General features: G+C 39.1%; 1 protein-coding gene across 2 annotated transcripts in view; it reads right to left on the reverse strand.

The window, feature by feature from the left end:
- TRAK1 (trafficking kinesin protein 1) overlaps positions 1 to 22,594 on the reverse strand; it is a 114,090-nt gene extending 91,496 nt beyond the window's left edge. Inside the window, exon 1 of one of the 2 annotated variants that reach the window (XM_075143186.1) lies at positions 22,350 to 22,594. In XM_075143186.1, coding sequence (XP_074999287.1) covers positions 22,350 to 22,435 — 86 coding nt within the window. In that variant the 5' untranslated portion in view covers positions 22,436 to 22,594. The remainder of the gene's footprint in view (positions 1 to 22,349) is intronic. The other variant, XM_075143185.1, reaches the window with a different exon arrangement.
- Between the last annotated feature and the right edge of the window lie 2,069 nt (positions 22,595 to 24,663).

Here is a 24,663-nt window from a genome sequence, read left to right on the forward strand (position 1 = left end):
TCACAGAGTAGCTGCCTATCTTTGCACAGTCATGTCAAATAGGAAAGTGCTATTCCTTGTACAGTGTTATTTACTAACAGCTGATTAAACATCCAGATTTTTGCCTAACCCAACTTGGGATAAGCACAGTCCATCCACCTTAGCTCATTCACCAACTAGCTTTCTCTCTCATCAGGCAAAGGAAAGCTCTATGTAACCCAGCTTGCTGCATGAGCGACACCGTGCAGGCAGTCTGCACATCACTGGTTGACTTACTGGTATTTTAATAATATCATCATTTGAAATTGACTGATAGTAAACAATACAGAAATGATTAGGGGCTTACATGATAACTCTGCTAGGCTTATCCTCTCCACTGGGACACCCTGCACAGCCCGGCCCTTCCCTGCCAGGCTGCCAGCTGGCATCTTTGCTCCCCTTATAGAGCGCACAGGAAACAGAGCTCAAGGTGCACTGGATTAAGGGGGTGTCCATTTATTGAAGCTGAAGCAGGGAAGCAGCAAATGGGGAACAAAATCCCTCAAAGACAGATACCAACGCCCCCAGCAAGATTAAATGGGCCAGAGAAGGAATGAAGAAGAGCACCTCCTATACAAAAACGTCACCAAACCTTTTGGATAAGGGCCTAAAGGCAGTGCAATTCTTGGTAGTATGGTACTGTTTTTCATTATCAGCAGTAACCAAGAAAATATGCAAACGCTCATTACTGCTAGGAAAAGAAAATACAATCATAGGATTGCAGAAAACCAGACTTGGGAAAGGACTTAAAGGGCAGGAAAAAAAGACTTTATATACATAGTAGTTACAAGGCATAACCAACAGCTGAGGAACAGGCCACACAAGAACACCCAGACTACATTGGGAAAAGCAGAAAGACAGCCAGCAAGTCGACACAAAAACACTGGTCTGCAAGCAGGTGTGGATGCAACTCAATATACAAATGCAGCAAGAGAACATGCTATGTTCAGTACTTCATTGAGAACCAGAAATAAAAGTTTTCTGGTGAATCCTATGAAAGAGGTTCTCTTTGATCTCTAGGAACATGTCCAGATAATCTTATTTTGCTGCTAAAGTTATACTCAAGATTTTGGCATCTTACTTTCTGGCATTTCTAGTAAATAATATTATCACTTCACCAAAGCATGACAGTATTTCTAGAAACTCATCGCAAGATTCAAGCCTCCGTCTCTAGACCTTCTGGGAATAAGCTTCAGGGAAACCTTGCAATGAAGTTGTAACACTGTACAAGCACCATCTTTTCTCAACCTATTTTTGCCTGCCATGACAGGCATAAGAACAACAAAGCAAAATTCTCTCCCCCTTTCAGAGGGTCTCCACAAGGACTTGTTTACACTGAAATCAGAACACCAGAATTAGAAGACGGATGGGCGATATTAACTCTGGGAAAAAACCCACCCTCATACACAAAACAACATTTCATTAAGTTTTCCTCAATTCTATACATATGTATTTCTGCATGGTATCAGTCAACCTGGAAATAGTTCTCACACTGAGAGGCTCCAAACCTGTATTTTGTAATGATCATAATAGCCCCAGGAACAGATTAGATCAAATGATAAATTTATGATACCATACTCTCATACAAATGGTACTCTACTGTGGCAGCTGCAGGAAGAGAAAGTTTCACTCGAGTGCTTTAACAGAAAATTTTATGGTTCCCCTGCAGAGCATCCATTATTCCTGCGCTACCACTGTACATACTGAAAAGAACAATGGGGTCACTTGTACTGATTATTTTTAAAGTGGTCCCCTTTCAAATGGCTCTTTAGGAATAGCAAGAGGGAGATTACTGATATTAGAAATTAGTTGTTCAGATGAAGTTGGAATCAAAATGCAAATCTTTTGCAAATTTCCCCTCTGCATTGAAAACAGAAAAGCTTAAGTTATAAACAAGAAAATATACTGGAAATACACAGACTGACTGATTAAAAGGGCTCCATTTTGTCCTACTTGCTACTACACATCTGTGAATCATGTTTGTTTTGGGAAACTGTTAGATAAGTCTGTTGTTAAGAACAAGGGCATGTCTGGGAGTAAGTAACTGAAAGCATTAACAGCGCTCTTCAGCTTTTCTTGCCCTTCTCTCCCCTCCTCCCCCTGCCCTGCCTTAGCAACTACAGGAAGCCAGCAACATAACACTACTACTAAATGAAATAACACTGATAACCAAAGTGTGATTTGTGTGTAAAAATCTTCAAGTGACTTTTGGAAATCTGAGATCTTGTAACTTTTCTGGACATGCTCACATTCAACATCTGACATACCTGACCACCTTTACTCATTCACCACTATCTCCCACACAGTCCTCACCAAAAATACTTTTGGCCAGAACGTAACGCCAGTTGCGTTACAAGTTTGTGTTGAATAAGTTTCACCTCTCCCCCTTCACCCAGCTTAACATTCACTCCATTGAGGTACCATGGAACCAGTTCTCCCTGTCCCATAAGCCGCACTCCCACAGCTTTTGCCTTGTCACTGTTAAGAACAAGTAAAGAAACACATTCAGAAACAAAAAGTCATCCATGCTCTTCCTTCACACAAGCTGTTTCACTGTTGGCACTTAGGGAAACCATAAACAAATAGAGGTTAAAAAAACAAACAAGCAACAAAAACCACCCCCCAAAAAATCCTTGCAAGTCAGTCTGCCTGGTTTGCTGCAGAAATGCATGTAACATCTGCATGAGAAAGTCAAGTTCTAGATTAAGGAAGAGAATTTGCCTTAATCTTAAAAGCTTGTATCATGGAGGAAAGAAAGCAGGCATAAATGTGTATGCCTGCTTCCTTTCAGACTTATTTAATATCCTCAATTTCCATACACACAGTGGAAAAATGTTGTTCAGACTCTATCTATCCAACCTATAGAAGCATTGTTTGCATGGCCTCTCTTGCAAGGCAAATATTACCACCTAATCCAGGGGCGCACACTTTTCCTTTAAACTTTCATCTAAATCTTCCTGTTGCAGAAAAGAAAAACAAACTACAGCTGAGCAGTATTTACGAGATTGCCAAAACAGCCATGAAGAGAAACAGACATTGTAGCTACTATACCCATGAAAGACAAAACATTAATTATTCTTTAGTCAGTCTCACCTGTATATACAGTATTCATAAGAAGAAGATGACGCTAATTGTTATTGCAGTGTTTCGTATTTACTCCTTCTGACATCCAAACAAGTACAAAATTTGTAAGTCAGATTATGACTTTTCTTGATGAAAATTCAACGCATTTCATTCTTTCTACTGTATATGTCAACAGCAGCCTGCATACAGGATTTAAATAACCCTTCTTTTCCACCTAGTATGACATAATTCAGCTTTTGCCTCAGTGGCTGTATTGCACCATTTCTACCAGTCCATATACAATGACAGTTTGGGGCCAATAAACAGATCTGGGTCTAAAGAAATATTTAATTTGGAATGTTTGAACTTAATTCTTCAGTGTAAAACTGTTTGCACAATTCCCTTAAGTGTATCAACTAAATGTTTTTAACCAGGTCATTTCACTCTGAAAAAAACCCTTATCTGTAAGCTGTTTATTAAAGGTACTCATTCAAATCTTGCACTTTATAAGAGCAATGACATAAGCACAAAGACTTGCTCCTGCACGCCTCCTCTGTACAATACCCAGATTTTGGTCTAACCCAACAAATGCTTAAAATAGAGTGCCTGCATGGTTACTGTATGAAGAGCTTAAATTCTATATACCAAACACCATTGTCATCTAATAGTACATTCTGCACAATAGTTTGGACTATGACTGCAGTGTAACTAAGACTCGATCAAGAAGTACATTGGGTACCGATTGCAGTGTACCTGGGGCAGCCCAGATTACAAAAGCCAAGTCAAAAATTGAGTTGTGGTTAGCCGGCACTGCATTCCACTTTAAAAAAAAAAAGTTATCCAGCTCTAAGTACCTAGGCAAAGCAGTTCAAAGCTAACAGACACATTTACAGAAGACAACAGCCAAGATTTGAGGGGTTTGAGGTAAAGAAAAAAAAACCTCCACATCAGTCAGCCATGACTTAAAAAATTAAGTTCACTGTTTGTTTGCAGTATGGTTTGCGGGGCTGGGGGGGGGGGGAGAAGGGGGTTGAGTTTCATACACCACCAATTTCATACAAATGCAAATAAAATAAACCACTTGCTCTTTCACAGCCATTTGAGATAAAGTTTTTCTGCATTGAGGATTAAACACAACTTAACTCTGAATCTAAAGACACAAATGAGTTAAAGTAATCCTTCTTCCTCCCCCAAAGGCCATAAAAGACATGGAGCTATTCAGCCATGTGCCTACCCAGAGCCCTGCAATGCCAACAAATACATTATGTGTAACCTTGTAGCACTGTTCTCATCACCATCTTGGATTGCACCCCCAGCAGTTTACTGTAGTCACAAAACCTCTGGAACTCTGACAAATAACGTGTGCTACCCAAGAGCCATGGGCTGCATCCTATGGTGATTATTCAGCTTTGAACAATTTTTAGTTATCTATCTAGCTCAGATTTGTATTTCAAATAATACTTTTATTCCTTAGTCTAAAATGGCAGCTTAACCACTGCAAACATCTGCGAATTTAAAGAAATACTTCCTTAAAAGAGGGGAAAAATATCCTTCTATTGCTTCTGACTAAAATCCTCCCCTTTCTTCCAGGTCATCCTTTCGCTATGCACACTCTCATACTTAATTTAACTATGCTATTTGGTTTAGAGCAGTAGCACAGTTTTGAAGCAAAACGATTTACTGTGAGCTACCTGGTTTTTCAGAACAACTTTGGTGCACATGAACAATCAATTCCCTTTTCAGTACGAGAACCTGAAAACTCCGCTCCAAGATGCGCTTCAAACAGGGACATGAGACTTCAAATAACCCTGTGGGCTACATCACTGCAAGGTCATCTGGCATGTACCTATGACATTTTTCTCCTTCTGAAAGCCTCAAACTTTCAGGTAAGTGGGACATTCAGGCCAAGGTGCCAAGCTAAATCTAATCTAAAGTAACCCACCCAAATCAGTAACGAAGATTTAAGAAGCTTCAGTGCCAACAACTTTGATCTACTCATCCATCCCTACTGACCAAAGTAGTTGTTAATTTAGACAGAACCTCAGGGTACCAAGGGATTGAGAGAGCTTTCTACTCTTAGCATCTGCCTGGAGCTACAGAGCTCTGATCCTGTATTCTCATTTACTAATTTACTAATTCTCATTTACTAACTACTAACTGATGGTTAAACACTTCAGAGGGTTTCAGGGTGTGCAAATTCCTCCCTTTAATGTACTTGCAAGAGTCACACCAGAAATGTTCTTCTCTGTTTTGTACATCACTTTGTAAATCCACTAAATACCTCTGGTTTTACTAAGTCTGCTAAGTTTTACTAAGTTCTTTAAAAAGAACCCTCAAGCTTCTTATTTACATGAAAAAACTTTCTTCAGATGCAAAATGCCCCATGTAGACACTGCAGCAAATCAAAGCCAGTTTATATGTCTGTCTAATCTGTGAAATAGATTAACATGCTGGGCTACCCTTGGTAATTCAGAATACAGTCTTCAGTCCGTGTTTTGGAAAATAATCACTGAATTGACCAAAGCAACTTAATAAGACTTACTTCAAGCATTCAGCTTGCTTATTTCTTTACTAATTCACATCTTGCATCTACAAAAGTCTGCATTTTTTTGAATTTAAAAACAATTTCTTCACTGAGTGGGTCAAAATGCATATATCCATTTAAACACACTTTGTCAGACCACAAAGAAACAACCATTTGCAATAAGCCTGGCTTTTACACACGCACATATATATAATCACTATTTAACTTTTAGATAAAGACTGAAGTTGATCCCAAATCATTTACTGAATTGTTTTAATCTTGTCCTGTATCATATACCCTCTTATAAACCATGGGGTTTTATTTTCCACTCAGGAGCTAGTTTTTAAATATACAGAATGCTGACTGCTTAGTTAAACCTCTAACTAGAGGGACAGAAACAGTCAAAGTGTCATAGAATGACAGAATGTAACAAGCAGTTTATTCACCTTCAAACACTTTACATAAAAACAAGTACTGCATTGCTCTAGAAAAGATCCATTATTTTTACAGCAAATTAAAGGGACAAGCATCTCTGACAACTCTAGACTACATCCTTATCCAAAGTTTTAAAGCCATTTAAGAACCTTTTAATCAAACATCTTTCCTAGATTACCCTGGAGGAAACACTGCCTCGCTCTCTTAACAGGGTTTGTGTGTCCAGTGATCCAGGCAGTCACACCAAAGCCGTCTGCGACCCCAACATCACACAGACCCTTTTACTCAAGTCTTATATTATGTTTAAACTATATTCCATGCTTTTTTTTTTTTTTCATTGAGGGATTAGGAACTCTTTGGCCTAGCCAAATGCAATCGTTTCAGAGAAATATCAACACGCAGTGGTTATGCCATGTGCTATGAGATATCTTCTCAGGTATATGCCTCCCCAAAGAGGGGATCTTCTGCCTATGAAACCATTATAAGAATGTTTTCAAGCTGAAGATTCGAAGGCTTTCTAGAATCACTTTTATAAAGCCTTATAACCAACAAGTATTAAGCAGATGAAGGCATCCAAAACCAGAACAATACCTGGCTAACTGCCAGTGGCATGGCAATGCCCCTTAGAATAAGAGAGTCACCACTAGAGAACAAAAGCTAGAATAGCAGCAGCAATAACAAAAAAGATGCTTAAACAATAGTATCAACATGTAAACCATAAAACCTTAATCTCAAGGTCCCCAAAGCTGCTGCTGTGACCTGGTTTGGCCTTATTTGACCATTAAGTCATCATTCATCAAGACAGAATCATGTCTTCTCAAAAATTAATGCAAGTCAAAACATCACAAATAAAAAGCCCCATAAAGAACAAAAAAAAAAAAAAAAAGAAAGAAAGAAAAACACTCCACTGTTCTCCACAAACCAAAGTTTCTTACCACTAGGACTTGACCTTCAGAAGCAGCCCACCAGTCTCTTCTCCCCTCAGGCCAAGAGAGAGTGGAATCATACTGTAAGACAAGCCCCAGCTTTGACCTTCGCAGCTGTGAGCGCACAAGTGTGCTCTCACCCGGCTTTATGTAACACTGCCCCTCTCTGCTCTGAAGTTCCTGGAGGCAAATGTTGCAGCGTTCTATAAATATTTCTTCCTTGTTTAAGGCTCGCATTACACTGGGAGCTTTTTACAGCTCCCTCTCCTTTTATTTAATGTAGGCCACCAAACTTGCCTTCCCCACCTCCCATGAACAAATAAAACTGAAAACAGTTAAAAATGGGCTATTGGCTGGGAGATCTCAGCTAGATGTGCTTTGTAGCTGTCTTGGAAAGGGAAAGCTGTTCCACCACCACCACTAGTACCGAGTCTACGAGAACTGCATGTGCAGTGAAAGAAGGAATTCATCAGGTAACAAAACGAAGCTTAGAGGTACAGCAATGCAAACTATGAACACCTCAGACATGTACTTTCTATTCACATCCATGCACATGCAAGGTGCTCACTGAGGTAGATCAATGCAAGGTGGGTCCCAGGGGCATGGTCCAATACTTGCTGAAGTGAAGGAAAGGATCTAATGACTTAAAAAACCAAACCAAAAACAAACAAACCATCAAATCATTTGGGATTAGGCTGCTGTTGAATTTAGCATGTATGAACTCCTGCCTCATACACAGCCAACACACAAGCTAAACTACATAAACGTCAGTACATTACACAAATGTACATTAACACAAATGCTGCCTACCAGCACTAAAAAAAAAAAAGGCAGGTATCAGATTTGTCAAACAGTTCATGTATGAGGGAAAAAATATTACACCAGCAGCAAACCAGGTCCTCAAACAGTATGGATGGGAACAGTGATAACAGAAAACTGAAAGCGTGGCTTGTTTACTGAGCAAGCAGCTGCGTGGTGTTTAGTTGCTGGCTGGGGTTAAACCATGACATTTATACACCACAAGAGCATGAAACTCCCCAATTCTTTACTTCTCCATAAGCCTCCAAGACTTTCAAAAGATAAGTAAGTATTCAGTATTGCTTTTCCACTATTTGGGAAAAGCTGTTTGGGATGACCATAACTTCTCTGAAATGCAGCAGAGGAGGTAACACCACTGTGTCTGCTCTTGAGTCCTGAGCTCTTTCCTATCCACAGGAAGAACCAGTGAGAGCACTTGACCAGAAGCAGAACAGAGAAGAGAGGCACAAATGCACTAGACGCGCATGAACTAGCTACTAATAAAGCTGAAAACAAAACAAAAAAACCCCAACAACCCTACCGAACAGTGCCTGGGCCTAGTACAGCATGCCGTAGGTGAAGATATTCAAATTAAAATACATTACCATTCCAAGCCAAAACCCTGATCAGCCAGCCAAACCATATCTTCTTCCACAGGACAACATAAAGAGCAAGGGAAACCAGCGAAAACAGCTGAAAGACCATGCTAGAATGGTGGTTCCCCCCACCTCTACTACTGTTTAAACAAAGATACAATTAACCTAACTGCCAACAAATTAGGGCCAAGAGTTTTAGTCAAGCAACCCTAAACAAAGAACAGACTGACTCAAACCAGATATTTATCATGATTTAAAGCCCGAGGGGGGAATTTTAATCTTGTTTTGCATTACTATTGTTTTTCTCCTATTACAGGTGGATTTTTTTAATTTCTCACCCTCCACAATGACTTTTAAGAGTCTACACAGAGTTGGTATAATTTAAATTTTAAAAAAGCTGTTTTACGGGATTGGAGAAGTGTCATTATTTCAAATTTTAATAGCTGTCCTTCTGAAAACATTTACACAAAATATCACATAACAGAACTAACGCTGCTGCTTTTCTTTACTATTTCTTATTGCAGAGAGACAGTGAGAGCAGGGGTGACAGGAACCAGCTGCTAGAACAAAGGAACAAAACACCTTGCAAACTGCCCTACAAAAAAACCCAAAACAAACAAAACCCACAAAAAAACCCACACTATATCTGCTGTGTCCTGATCCACTTACTTTCAGACTGAGTTTATTGCTTTGGACCAAGTTGAATAACCATATAAAATGATGATAAAGAAAAAAGAAAAAAACCCAAACAAATCAAAACCCAATCTGTTGAGTAGGAACATCCCATTTTTTGCAGAAAGTAAGAACTTAAAGTTTCCTATTGCTGCTAGAAGCAATTTTTAAGATGATCATTAGGAAGCTTACCTGCAAGGACAGTCAGGCCACCAATTCCTGCTCTGAGTAAGATGCTAGGAAGATCTGCTTTGGCTCACTAGCATCACTGGTCCTCACTCCCTGGCAGTAAGCCTCCCCATGTGCTCTAGCAATGGGCACTGTCCAGTGAGAACCTCCCTCACTCTTCAAGGTTGTCTTACAATCCTAAATGTGCACCGAGTTCCTCAGAACCTATCCCACAATTTCTCAACTCGCTGTTAGTATCACTGGGCCTCATACCCATCTTCTTTTGTTGTCTTTTAGCATGGGAGCAATGCTTTCAACCATATACTATTATGTTTGAAAGGACATGAGTGAACTGAACCCAGCTCTGTCACAAGCTCTATAATTATAGCCCCTCTCTAAAGCTTTGGGCTGGATGAATGCAGACCACAGCCCTTTTCAGCAAAGAGAAAGCCAGACCTCCAACATTTGTGGATATCCAGGCCTTCCAAGTCACTTCAGGTACCAGTGTTGAGGAGTGACATAACAAGACTACAAATTCCTAAACAACCAGCAATCCTGGGCCTTATACCAAAGCCTCGGTCACATGGACTTCCCAGCAACTGAGACATGGGCTGCTGACTAACGAGAGTGCATCTCAACACATTCCATTCCAACGCAGGACTGCTTCCCTTCTGCTTCCATAGAAGTTAATGGCTACAACAAAAGAGAGAAATCTTGCAGCCCTTCTCAAAACGCTACAATAAAGTTTAACAATTGGCACAATTATTCTGTCAAGTAATTTTTCTGCTTATGAAGTTTGTGTAAACATCAAGAATGAAATGGGAAATTAAGAATTTGCTGTTTAAAGGTTGCTCTGTATACCCAGGATATTACCATATACATCGTCTGTGTTCTTGGGAACCTAGAAATGTTTATCTTAACAACAGGCTGTGGAATTTTAGGAAACTGAGCCAATTATCCATGGCTTAGTGCCATTAAAGTCAAAGTCACACTAGCAAAGATTTTGGAACAGAGTTTTTAGAAAATTCCAGGGGCATTAACATGAACATGGCAAGAGCAACACTGTGATACAGTCTTTACACACAAAAAAAAAAAAAAAAAAAAGAAAAAAGGTCTCCTTACAAGGAAGAACTACACAAGACCACAAGCTAAGGGGTAAAAATGAAAATTAAATGTAATACATACTATGTTTTTGCTTCATTTGCAGACTAAACTATCTTACTTAATTACACAATGAAGTTGAAATCTATCATTGTGGCTTTCCCTGAAGGATCACAAAAATAAAAATCTGAAGTCACTTAATACAGATGAATCAAATGGTTCCAAACAACTTGGAAAATTGATTTTGGAAAATAATTGCAATAACCCTTAAACATGGTACTTCTTGAAGTTGTCCTCGAATAAATTCCTGTATGCATGTACATATTCTCCAAAATGCACAACAGATAGTGCCGGACATTGAACTTCACTTACTCACCAGAGTCACGGCACAGGCAGTAAGAAAGAACTTAACCAAATTGTCCCCTGCCAGCTCCTGCTCTATTGTAAATCTCTGTTTATGGAGACCTAAAACTACTCTAAGGGGACTAGGCAAGCCAACCCGCTTACCAATCAGTCAATTCAGTTTCCCACTTATCAGCATGCCTTATGACTTATTTGTATCTTAGCACCGAGTCAGAAAGCATTCTGAGTATACCAACAGCCTTAGGCAAGCAACCAAGCCAGCTTTCAGTGAGGGGAAACGGTTCTTTGACGAACCTTATTCCTGTATGTCAAGGATTTTTTCCTGTGTGTACTCTACAACTCAATTGGTAGACCGAAATTTCTCTGAAAATTTTCTCTGAAAGTGAAATTTTTCACTACAGTATCAAAAGCAACCCTTGCTCAGGCAATAAGAGGAACTGGACAAACTTGGTAAAATATTACAGATGCATGGTAAAGGTGAAAGTACACAGAACAACATGTAGGTTTACAAGGTTGGAAAACACAGCATTTGAAGCACTTCTTTATTCAACTGAAAAAAAAAAAAAAATCACCAATGTTCCCTGCCCCAGAAATTTCTTCCTTCAAACTGTTTTTTCATGACTTAAATTTGGCAGACCAAAGGTCCTATCAGCCTCAGAACCACAATGAGGATTCATTTTCCTGAACTCATGCACATACTCTATCACAGGCAAAGTTATCATTCCCAACACTCAGTTTCCTTAAAATAACAATAATATTTACTCAGATTTAAGACCAGAACATCTTCTGGACTTTCAGTACCCACAGTTACATTTGAAGATGATAAACTTTGACGCCATAGGAAAGTATCACTAAAGCCAAAGTAATTGTCTGACTATTCACACTTTTTGCTTGTGCACAAAGAAGCAAGCTTCTGTCAAGAGAGTTGTCAAGGAAGATTCAGATTTCTAGATCAACAAGCAAAATGGAAAGCAAGGCCTGCAAGTTCAATCCTGAATATAAACACAGGATTTCCTGAAAGGAACAGACCTCTTTACCTACTCTGTAAATTCCCTGTGCAGATCGCTCATTTGACATATCTGAGCTAAAACAGGTAAAAAGAAGCCAAGATTTGACAGCTGAAGCCAATAACATTAAAAAGTGCTTTGAGACTGTGCACCCTCGATTTCATTATTTAGCCTTCATTAACTTTAGGTTCTCTGTCCAATATGTTCCAGCATCAGACCTCAAAGCTTTATCACATCTCTTCTACTGTCAAGAGAGAATATAAAACTCCCCTTGCTATTAAACAAGGTGCGGGGAGCACTTCCTTGCAACTTAGTGTGGCAGACAGGGAAAAATGAACTTGCTTGGAAAGGGCTGCACATCACATCATTAAAAGAGAGAATTTTTAGAAAAATACTTCTATATACTACATAGGCACTGAATTCCCTGAAATGAAGTCAACCTAATTTAACTCCTTCTACGGTTCATGTAGAAAAGCCTTTGATTTAAATTTAGTCATGCTTTAAGCACAAGAAAGGTGACATATTACAGTGTATCTGTCCAACAGAATTTTCAGCAAGAAATGCTGAAATAACATTAAAAAGCATGCCCGATAGCAGCAGAGATCTCCAGGCCATTACTTGCCCCATAAAAATAACAGTTTTGGCTTTATTTAACAAATTCTTGGTCATCCTTTCAGTCAGAAGAACATAGCGGTCCTAACGGTTCATGCAACAGTTCAAGCAAAAGACAAGACTGTATCCCAAAGAGAAAATTGCAGTATTTCCCCTACCAGGATGCAGGGAATTAAACATTGTAGTTACTCCCACTGCAGAGTAGAAACATGGGCACACTAGACTGCCCTTACCTCCTTTGCTGCTCTGGATCCAGACTCAGTTTTCAGAAACATACTGTTTACTTGTCTGTACCAACTGCAGGGTTCAGCAAAGACACAACCCCCAATTTCTAATAGGAACCATTTTCTGCTTTCCTCAGTAAAATATTCTGCCACCACTTCGAAATTGTTGCTTTGTAACATTGCAATCTTTTTCCGTGCGCTCTTATGTCTCTGTAAGGTCCCATGGCCCACAGCAGTGAAGCTCAGTTTTCACACATTTGTCCCTCACCATGGAAACAGAAAAGGAAGAAAAAACAGTCTGCACATACCTCATTTATATTATTAAATAAAAATTCATCCTCAGAATACCCTACTGATATTCATCATTAGGCTGGAATCTCCAGGGCCAAAACAGGAAGCACAGTAAGTTTCCCGTGACTCAGGCCTAGCAATAATTCCCTTGTAAACTTCCATCATCATCACCACCAGCAACTGACACGTCAGGGCCAAAATAAGCCACTGTCCTATAGTGAAAAAAGGCAGCCAGCTTTTAAGCAGCAGTAAGTCTAGCCCGGCCCCTCTGGGGTGAATGTCTTGGTAGTGACAAGCTGCACCGGAACCTTCCTAGAGCTCTCTTTAACAGATTCACAGGTTTTCATCGTAGGTCTGCAGTTCCACCCCTTGTGTCCTTGCTCCAAAGCTGCTGTTCAGTCCAGACTCCACAGCCACCAAAATCCACCCCAGCTGCCTGCACAGCCTCTGCCCACAGCCCAACACGTCCCCGTGCAATTTGAGTGAGGCATGCTGCCACTTTCTGAGCGAGATGAGCCAGTGCTAAAATGCTCTCTTCCTCAGTCTCACTCTACCTACACCAACTGCAGTAGAAACACGAAGGCTTATTAATAAGCAGGAGGAAAAGGTCGGCAACTTGACTTGGATCCATGACTTTCTAGGCTAAGATCAGTTGCACTGTACACCAGAAGGGCCAGATAAGAGACCAGTTTTCTCAGAACATACCACAAAACTGCATGGAAACAACACAGCATACACCTATTCGGTCTCCCACAGAATCCTACTGCCAAATGAGTGCTCATACAGCCATATTGATATGGAACAGAAGGGTGTTTTATAATTCCCACTGATTTCAGGTAATCCACGCTAAATCTACAGTGAGGTAGGAAAAAAGCAACGTAAAACAAGTTCAGCAGCAGATAACAGATCACTTAACTGGCACGTTTTGGGGGGATTTTTGCAAATTTTCGCCTTCTAACCTTTGCATAACAGTGTAATTTCATAGGTTTCCATTCTTCCTCAATCTTTACATTGTGTTCAGAACTTTGAATAGAGAATACCAATTTACAGTGCAATTAAGAAACCATACAAAACCCAAACATATAGCTAGCACAAAGAAGAATATTTTCTTGCTATTAGAGTGCATATATGATTTACTGGCATGGTGTTTAGCTGCAGCAGCAGGTTTCCAAGTTCAGACAGATTTTCTTCCTCTTTCCCCTTGCACAAGTTTATTCTTACAAGCAGCTTGTTTTTGCAGTCATGCATCACATATATGTCACTGAAGATATATGAATTTGTCCTGCTCAGTTCTTCGAATTTTTTAATTATTTTTTTACAGTTCTGGTTAAAGTAATGTAGATGCACATTAGTGCACAGTGGTAGAGTACATTCCTACAGATGAAGGCAGGAAAACAATTTGAGCACGCTCCATCCTTGCTCCAAACACACCTGCAGACATTACAGCTGCACGGTGCTGCCCAGTCATTCACAGTGCAAAGTAAAAGGCAATTAGGGAGGACACTGGCCACATCATTCATATGCTCCCCAGGACAGCCACCAGGCTCAGCGACAGAGATATGTATGCCATCATTTTTAAAACCAAACATCTAATGGGTAGCTACCGTAGTACAGTTTGCATTCATTGTCAGCTCCCCTTGCTGCAAAACAAGGTGTGCCACCATGGCCACCAGGTTTTAACCATTATGGTCTGTTCTTCAGAAGAATTACAAACAGCTGTAAAAATAAAACTGAACTTCAGCTTAGCAAGTTTGCAAATTACCTAGAATACATCACATGTTCTACACGACACATATGACAGTGGGCAGAAAATACCTGACCCAAAAAAGCTGAAGTGCCACATGCCAAATTTTCCTATAAACATCCTACACAGGCCAAGTTGCACCACCAGATTAAGCCCAAAATCCACAAGACTGCACGTGTAGCACAAGAGTCAGCCACATACAATAGTCTCAGCAGGACCAATGGCCATTAGTCAACATGAAGAGAGATGACATTCAGTGTGAACCTATTCTGACTGGCCAGAGGACAGACACACAAACATTTCGAAAGTTATTTTCAACTGAGATAAAAGAAAAAGTTTTTTCCACGTCAGGTAGATGACACTACCCCAGTATGAAGAGATAGTATGGTGGAACATATAAAAACCTAACAATAAATAGTAAAAAGAGAGATGGCTAATCTTTCACTTCAGCCTCCAAACCTTCGATTGCATGGAATGTTATTTTATGAAACACTGGAGCAACTCACACAGCCCACCTTACTTTATCTTTGGTGTTCCCACAGCAATGAAATACACATCACTGAAATGTTTCTGCTATGTGGCAGCACTCCCAGGTATGCCATTTAGACAAGTCTCAAACAGCTTTGAATTCCATTTTAAATTCTCTACCTGCAGATTTTATTCACAAAGATAAACATGAAAGTGAAGAAAAACACATTCACTCAGCCATGCACATGGAGACTGAAACACTGGGAATGACCTTTGACTTTACCACTAAAACAAAACACACTTTAAAAATAAGAAAAAGTTGGAAGGGAGGAAGGGGCAAAGCGCAGCAATATATTTAGGGGAGTCTCACTAGCTATTCTGCCACCAGAAAAAACCAGCAGCTTTCCTGCCCCGAGTTCAAAATGCAGCACATAAAACATGTAAACTGGTGGGTGGGCCCTCTTGTGCTTTGTGCCATTTTTCCACCTCAGCTCTCTTTTTGTGCAATAGTTCTGTGAATAAAACAGATCAAATTGAAACTCATGAGAGTTTTTTTTAAATATCAAATTTTAAATATTAAAAAGCTGCCTGTAGCTGACTATCATGGTCAAATTAAAGGTTCCACAATTTATAACAATTTCCTTTTTCCGTGGCATTGTTGTCTGCATCATCCTTCCCTGGTTATTGTGCAATCAGGAATGAAGTCTTGCATATAAGCAAATGCAGTGTACAAATTAATATAACTCCCACTTCATCCAAACTGTCTCAGGTCAGAGCCTTCCCACTAACACATATTGAAAAGCAGCACTTCTCAGATTCACTCTAGTTAAAAGGTGTCAGTTTGCTGAGATCCAGGCAGCCTTTGAACATCACCACAGTGAAAAAGGAAGTTTCCCCCCATGCAATTATACCAATTTTCCCTCAATAACACAGAGATTATTCCTAGGCGAATGCAAGCTAACAAACTTGAGAAGCGTGCCTTTTCTTTGCAAGTTACCAGGAAATAACAACGTAGTCAAAACCAGACAAAACAGTTGGGAATGAAAGGTACTTTTTTCCCCCTTCTCATTCCAAACCATTGGCAGCTCCCTTTTACAGCTCTCCACCAGGACTCTGTCCCTCAGTGACTCTTAAGAGTCTAACCAGACTGCTAAAAATAGCTTCTCAACTACAAGACATGTACAGTATCAGAGGAAAACATTTCTGCAGACCTAGTAACAGCCCCACAGCTCAGTCAGATGACATGAGAGATTAAAGAGGCAGACTAAAGAATGGTTTGTCGCGTTAGGGAAGCCTTTACTGCATGCCCATCCACGCCCATCACAGACAACGTGGGGTTTTTTTTTCCCCAGGTGATAGATACTTTACAGGCAATCTCAAAAGTTGTACTGGAAATGTCTTTTTTTGCATTATAAGCAACACTGACTGTAAAATCTGAATATGCTAGAAACACGTTGATAATCTGAAGTACACTTAAGTATGTATTAGTTCACAATTCAGCAGTCTTCCATGACTGTTTCTCTGGAGGTCTTTATAAGCAACGTGTAATAACATACGTGACATTTTGAAGGCAAATGCAACGCTCTCAACACTCAGAGTTATTTTTCTCACTATAAAACAGCAATAAACAGACAGAGGGATTAAAAGGCTTGCCCAGGTCACTTTTGTATGGATACCTGTGTTGTAGGTTCTGTTGGTTCACTGCATGCCATGATCACTACAGGAAGAAAGCACATGAGATCCTCCATTACCCAAAGTTTGGAGCTACAGAATTAAAGGCCAGTTAGAGTCTCAAAAAGGAATGTGAGGCATGTTTCCATCAAACTTTGAGAAGGGAGAATAATTTTTATAGCACTTCATGAAAGGAAAGAGTGCTTTAACATCAAAAATACCTAGCTGCTTGTTCCTTTCTATCTCTAGAACCGAGTTACCTAGTTTAAGAGCAAGAATTTAATGGAATAAGGGATTGGTATGATGTTCAAGAGTGTTGTACATAAAAACATTTGGTTTGCATTTTGGGAGGTAGCTGTAACAAAACCTGCTTCTAATACAAATGAATTGTAGAGATTCAGGCTGTCCTTCACATAGGTGTTCACTCAAAAACTTTAGATGGTCATTTCTTGTCAGTAGCAAAGCAATGCAATATTGTTCAATAAAGACACAATATAAATATTTCCCTCTTTCCCCCTTCAAAAAGTTATTTTTTACTACCCAATAGATTCTAATTACTTTGAAATGATGGTAAATGCAAATGTAACAGAGACATGACAAGAAGTAGGTCATCTTCAGACGTTGCATAAAATGGCATTCTGCGCTGTATAACTATACTTAAGTGCCATCCAAAATTGTCAAGACATTTAAAAAAAAAATCATCTTGACTCACAACATCTGTATTTGAGATTTTTTAACTAGAAAGGAACTTGCCCTCTCTCAGAAAGACGCAGAAGAAGTTAGGAAGACTTTGAAACTTCCTACTCAAAACTGTTCTCCCTGTATAGACCACAAACTTCTGCAACTTCCACCACTCACTGCTACCACAGGACTGTACTGTGACTTACTCAAAATGCATGGAACAACCGAGTTCTTGTGTCATTACAGCAAAACCTCTGCAACTCACCACAAAAAGCCTTGGTCTGACTCTTATTCCCAATCTTATTCTATAGGGTTCATAGAAGTTAGCTTTGTTCACAGAGAATTTCAGTAGCGAAACACTCACCATCAACTTAAAAAGTTTTTCAACATGAAGGTGTCCTATTTACTCCATCTCTGTTTTTGTAAGGATGTTGAGGTATTTTAATTCTTCACATGGAAGACAACAGTAGCTTTCATAATGATACCTCCCAAACTGAATCTCCGGTTATGAAGTTATAGATCCGTAAGTACAGTTACATGTCATAAACCGTGACTGCATTAAGGGCTGTAATTTTAAGAAGTCTGGGAGTGATATCAACACCACCTACTCCAGACTTTGAACACATGCTTCAGAAGCATTTTTTCTTGTACAGTTAAAATCCTCAGCTGCTTCCAAACCAACTGTATGATTTTACCCCGAATAAATTCCTGTGCAGAGTTGAAGTAATACTTGAAAACATCAGGTTTTTTAAAGTTTAATGGTTTTTCCTAAGCTTAATGTAGATTTTAGCAAAGCAGAACTTTCCATGGCTACTGTAAACATACAGGGAATCCATTTGTCCATTTGTTTTTCCCATGACATTTTCATCAGAGGGCAAGTCACATCAGTTACACTGACCTTCCTACTGATGTTATGTTAATGACCACGCCAGAAACAAGAAGTTTTCTGAACAGAGTTAAAAATTACTGTGCTGTTGATCTAATAGCTATAATTTGAAATTACAGTATTGGGAAACATACAACTAAACTAGTGATTAGGCATAACTTGAGAAAAAGGAAAAAGAGTAGAAATTCCAATGAACTTGCATATTTCTTTAAGAGGCAGAGAAAAGCGAAGAATTTGTCTGATCTAAAGACTGACGTTTCAAGATAAACCCTTAAACTCAAGCTTGTTTTCTTTTGTTTTGTTTTACATTGGAAGGAGGGCACTGAGAGGGTGATACATGTGAATTAACTTACCTGCTTTTCCCCTCATCTTTGAGAGGCAAGCATTTTCTCTACCACATTTGTTATCTCTCTCACCACTTCAAGAACTTCACTTATGCGAAGAAAAGGAAAAGCCAGGTTCAAAAGTCACTTCTCAGCAAGCGGAAGGATATCCTGACCAGAGCCACTACTTGTTTCACCTTCCCAGTCAAAGTTACCAGGAGCAGTACCAAACAAGTTTACTTAAGACTCCACTGAAAACTGGCTAAACCAGAAAAAGTGCCAGTATTGGAAGGCCGATTTTCCTTCACTCTCCCTGGTACTGTTAGGTGCAGTTGTGCAGTAACAGTTGCCAATGTACTGCATTTCCTGAGAATAAAGAGTGGGGTTAAGGGAGGGAAGCAAACAAACAATCTGGCCAGGAACAAATAAAAATAAGCTCAAGGTCTCTTATATCAATACATGTCCAAATTAGAGTTTCCACATGATATCTGAGCTATCTATATTAAGCCTCTCCGGCCAGTCTTCCACTAAATTAACCTCTTGAGTGGCTTAAAGTTCACATGATTTTTACAGCCTAACTAGGCAGCTATTCTTTCTGCATCTGCTGTTTTGAAAGTTTCTTTGTCAGCTACATTTTTCAACTTCAGTTCCAGCTCTCTGATGAAACCTTGTATGTGTGAAGTCAAATGACATCAGGAAGCACATTTCATCTCTTTTAGAGAAAAAGGATTTCAGAATGAGGTGGGATCAAAGTGAACAGTATCACAGTTGATGAGGAAATAGTTTCAGTATTTAAAAATCTAACAACATGGAAACCACAAGGTGAAATACACTCGCTTCTAATCCTCAGGTTTTCCCAGGAGTTCCTGTACAGCCCCACAATAACTAGTAATGATTTGGAAGCAAGCTGTACTGCTCTAAAAGGCCACATATCCACCTCAGTCTTTAATTTCATATTCGAAACGAGTTGTCTCAGAATAATTCCAACTAAAATCCTAATTAGGAAGGCTAGTAAATGTATTCTAAATTAGTCCCAACAGTTTCAGTTCTGTTTAAAGACTTAATTAAAATTAAGTCATTCTGTTTTCTTGCTAGTCTGCAAAGACTGCATGCAGATCTACCCTTTGCTTTTGTCCAAGCTCCCTTCACACATTTAGAACCAGACTGCTCACTGAACAAGACCTCCCGACTACAGGGCAGTTTCTAACAGGACCTTTCACATAAGTTTCCTCTGCCTCCAACTTTTCTTCTTAGTACCTGTGTTAATGCCATGGTTTGGGACACAGTTCACCAGAAAGTTCACCAGTGATTTCCACTGCAGTCCATGCCACAGCAGTACATACATTAAACAGCAACACCTGGGGGGTGGGGTTTGAGAAGAAATAAAAGTCTGTTGAAAAATATTTCTGATTTTAACGTGTTCCTTCAAAAAGACTTTCTCCACAAGAACCGAAAATTGCTCAACACCTGTGCAAGGCAGGTGTTCCTCCATATTTTAGAGATAAATAAAGAAAGTGAGGACAAATTCTGAGCCACTCTGTGATGAATATAAGCGCCTCACTGGAAGTAGAGTTAACGAAAAGAAACAAGAAGTGTGGGTAAGTTAAGTGAACAGGGAAAATACAAACTCTTTGTATTCACTGTACCTTTATGTTCTTTATCGGGGGTGAAAGAGGAATTTACAAGAGGAAAAAGTGAGCCATATGAAAATGAACAAGAAAAATCCATCAGGTGTATTTCACTCAAGAATACTTTAGATTTTTTAGTCTAATCCCTACGGACAAGGGCTCCTACTAGAATTTAAGTGCCCTTCAGTTGTAATCTTACCTGAACTGGTGGGGACAGAGAAGGAGGAGAGTAAAAAGAGCTAATAAGAAGGATATTCTTTCTCCCTGATATGAACTCCATCTCTGTCCAGCTACAATTATGCTCCCCTAATTTACAAAGTCATGTTACAGATGCTAACAACTCTACAAAAATGTCTCATTTCCTTCCCTTTGCTTTCCTACAATAGTCTAAAAACAGCTGTAGCATTGAGATTTTTGAGTGTGTTAAGGATTTTAGGTATTGCAGGTAGTGCCAGTCCAAAGCACTTTTATAAAGTTTTAAAATGTACAGCTTTTGATTAAGAAATGTCAACTTCCTTCAAGTCAGTCAATCACAGAGCAAGGAACAGCTATTATGGGCATTGTTCCAAAGCTAAAAAGCTCCCAACCACAGAATGGCCCTTTAAACTATTTTGGCTCCGAGATGAAATGGGGTTTGTAACAAAGAGCATGTGAAAAATAAAGTTAAACTTGATTTCTTGTTTTAACTTGATTAGAAGCAGTTGCAAATTTTTTACAAATTCACTAAATGTACTCATTCTTTTAACAGAGTTCAGACACAGTCAAGTTGTGGAGTAGTAAAAAGAATCAGTAAATTACAAAGAGTTGTTCCTAATTTGATTAGCAGTGAAGATTATTACATTGAAATTAATTGGCAAGCAAACAAATTCACAGTAACAAAGTTGGGGGAGGGGGTGTGGAATCTAAATAGCTTTCCCACCTTCCAGCCACCAGAACACAAACACGTAACTCTCCAACAGCAATTGGAGATATTTCAGAGCCATCAAGGTTTAAAAAATTATTCTTAAAAAAAATTTCTATGAAGAAAAGAGTTCATACCATCTAAATTAATGCATTAATTTATAACCTTTTTGCCTTTTTCTGTTTTAAAGTTCTGGTTTCAAATTTAAATACAGATAAGAAAAGCAAACTCAAACCATATCCAGAAAATGAGCTTAATAAAATGACGACATCCCCAGCACAAGTTATCTTGTGTTTCAAAGGAAGCACTCATGTCTACGCTCCTTATATTGTAGGAATTTCCATTTTAACAACAGAATGAAGTCCAGGACACCAGTTAGACAGGCATCACTAATAGCATACTTCAGTAAATAGGCTTAAAGATACCACAGTATCTATCAGCATATATGAAGATTAACACATATAGCATATAAATATTAACACATTTCCTGGCTCTGATGCTCCAGGATCACCAATAGAAATCAGTGACAAATGAATTGTCCTGTGAATACAGGACAATATGTGTATCCCAAATAACTGCAATTTCTTTTGCAGTCGAAAGCCTGCAAAACTGTGCAAGTAATTCAGCTTGCACCGATTTGCCTGCTCCCACCACAACACTTGTTTAATAATAGTATCATGACTTAAGATACCTGATGCCCAACGCAGTTTTATCTGTAACCTTAAAAATATCAGCTATCTCAGATTCCTTCTGTTTTAGTCTCAAAAAAACCCCCTTATGGTGGCAGTATTTTAAATAGGCAGTTTACTAGGACTAATTTTAGACCTTGAGGTAGTGAGGGAGAAAGCAGTCACAGTAAACAGGGATCCTTGACCTGTTCAAGCACAGTACACTGTCGATGCCCTACTTTTGCACATCAAAGCCTAAGTCTTTCCCCCTGCCCCACCAGAACAAAATCTGCATCTGACAACACAACAGCAGCTCAGCTCAGCATTATTTGAGAAAGGGGCCAGGCAGTGTTATGCAGTGCAATAGCTGAAAAACTGCATTCAACTAAACTGCAGAGTAAGGGAATCCAAAAAGTACTAAAGCAGCATTTGCCATGTTCCCTTCCTTTGTCTGCATTAATTTAAAACATGGTTAGCAATGCCTCTGCACACACACTACATACATACTACATTCAAAGCTAAGCTCTAAGAGAGACAAACAGTATCAGGGGATTACAGCTCCGTAGCGGCCATTGCTGTACCTGATTTTCAACTCTTTTTGCTCTTGATTATCTGCATAGCATTCTTCCTTTCTTGAGCCTCCTTCTCCCCTCCAGAATTTCACCATTTGGCTAGCAGGCTCACTTTAAGTGTCGCTTCTATTTGCGTTTCCCCCACATGAACAGTTCTTGATGCTGTAAGGTCATTTGAATGCAATTGTAACTTTGGCTCACGCACAAGTTTCCTCGCCCTCTCTTGGCAGAGCAGTTACACAAACTACCAAACTGAGTCAAAGAGAAAGGGTTAGACTACTCCTCTCTTCAGTCTGCTGCATTAAAACCTTGATCTTTCGAGTGTTTTTTACAATATCTACATTCTTAACCACGTCCAAAATTTTTAGTTTGAGCACAGAGTAGTATAGACAACTGTATGCAAACATCCTCTGGACAGAATAGATGTTAGCAAATCTTTTCCTCTTAAACACCACATAGAAAACATAAACAGGGAAGTGTATACCATCATGAAAACACTACAAAATGTTTCCAGAGTCTTCACAAAAGTAGTAAGATCTACGTATAGAACAAAATAAAGCAGTACTTTAGAAAGACTACGGCTTTCTGCTGCAAGTCTTGAAACACTGATGAGAGAACGGAGCTATGAGTTCATCAGGCAATCACACAAGTACTCCCACAAATGAAACCCCATTTTGCTGAAATGATCCTCTAAAGGAAAGCCAGTCATGAACTCTGCCCTCCTCAAAATGGCATTTTTATACAGTGCATGAGCTGTCACCTCAGCAAACTTCAAGTTTTAAGATTTTGGAAATAACTTATCATTCTTCAAGAAAACTATTGAGCAATTTCCTTTCTTAATTTCTCCTCCAAGACAGATCACAACAGTTCTTCTGTCCCCTCACATTCAGGGCGAGTTTGTAATTGCAGCCACCTCTTCTCCCAGTAGCAATTCTCTTTATGGACTGATTCAACTCTCAGTGCCAAAACAAAGGATGTGTAAACATTGTCTTCCAAGGGTAAGTTCACGCCAATGACAAACTTTTGAATCTTCGTAGATAATGAAATGCTACTCCCTCCCTGCAAAACCTTTCCAAAACCAGATGGTCCTTCAGACAAAATAAAGGATAATGCAATTTTAAACATTTCTCATATGATCTTGCTTATTAGAAGTTACCTTCCCACTCGCATCTAACTATCTAGATTTTTAAAAAGTTCAACTGTAATTATTCAAAAAGCTCACACTTACATTGATGGTTATTTATAGTGCTTCCTATGGCATCAAGCTTTGGATGCTGACAACCCAACTCTGATCAAAAGAAGATTCCTCATTTTGGACTGACTTCTTACTATATGAATCCTTTACACTCGTACATGTTTTCAGATTGATTTGCATTCAATCATCCCATTATTCTTCACTTCAAGACTGAGCCTAACTGTATGCCTAGATAATGTCCAGCCTTTAAGATACATAACGGTCATTTACTTTATCAGTGGAGCTGCAGATATTCCCAGTGCCTTTTCACACCATTGTTTTCCTGCTTCACAACAGTCCTGACTCATGCAGTTTTAACATATTAAAGTGCAAGAACTGTTATGAGTATCAGGCTGTCATTACAGAAGACCGAAATTCACCATATGGTGAACGGTGGATTTGATGAGGTGATTTACACTTGCAAATATAATTCTATTCCCATGTGCTCTTCTATACTTCATCTTAAGCTTGAACACAAAGACCTGCAATAGGAGAAATTCAATTCGAGTCTGACAGTGAAGTAACAAGATTTAAAGTAATAACAAATGAAAATATTTCACATAGAACTTCTCACTGAGAAAAATATTGTACTTGTCTTATTTCAAAGAAGACATCTTCCCATCCCCAAGTTATTTATACCACTTAGCTCCACTGTTAGCGAGATAAATTTTTTCCAGTACCACAGAACTTCAAAAGGCAGAGATACAGAAAAATAATTTTTAGAAGTTTCCCTTTCTTCCCCAAGAGTGAAAAAAAGAAAAAGAGAAGGAAAGAAATACAGCAGTAGGCCTTCAGCAATCAGTATCTATTCAAGAAAATCCAGAACTAACATTTGCAGCACTATGCAAGTACAGTACTTCAGTGCTCAGGGAATGGAATAAAATACTCTTCTAAAGGCTGAAATTTCAGAGAAAAACATTTCTTTTTCATCAACAGATCTTTTTCATGCAGAACTAAGAAGAAAGATTTCATGTTCATGAACTTTGTGTACAAGTTGGGATTTCCACAGATGTTTCCCTGAAATTACAGCAGATAAAGTATCTTGTGAAAATCCATTTTTTGTTTTCATTCATTTTTCAGTTAAAAAAT

Source organism: Calonectris borealis, chromosome 2 (assembly GCF_964195595.1).
Source record: "Calonectris borealis chromosome 2, bCalBor7.hap1.2, whole genome shotgun sequence".
Lineage (NCBI taxonomy): Eukaryota > Metazoa > Chordata > Aves > Procellariiformes > Procellariidae > Calonectris > Calonectris borealis.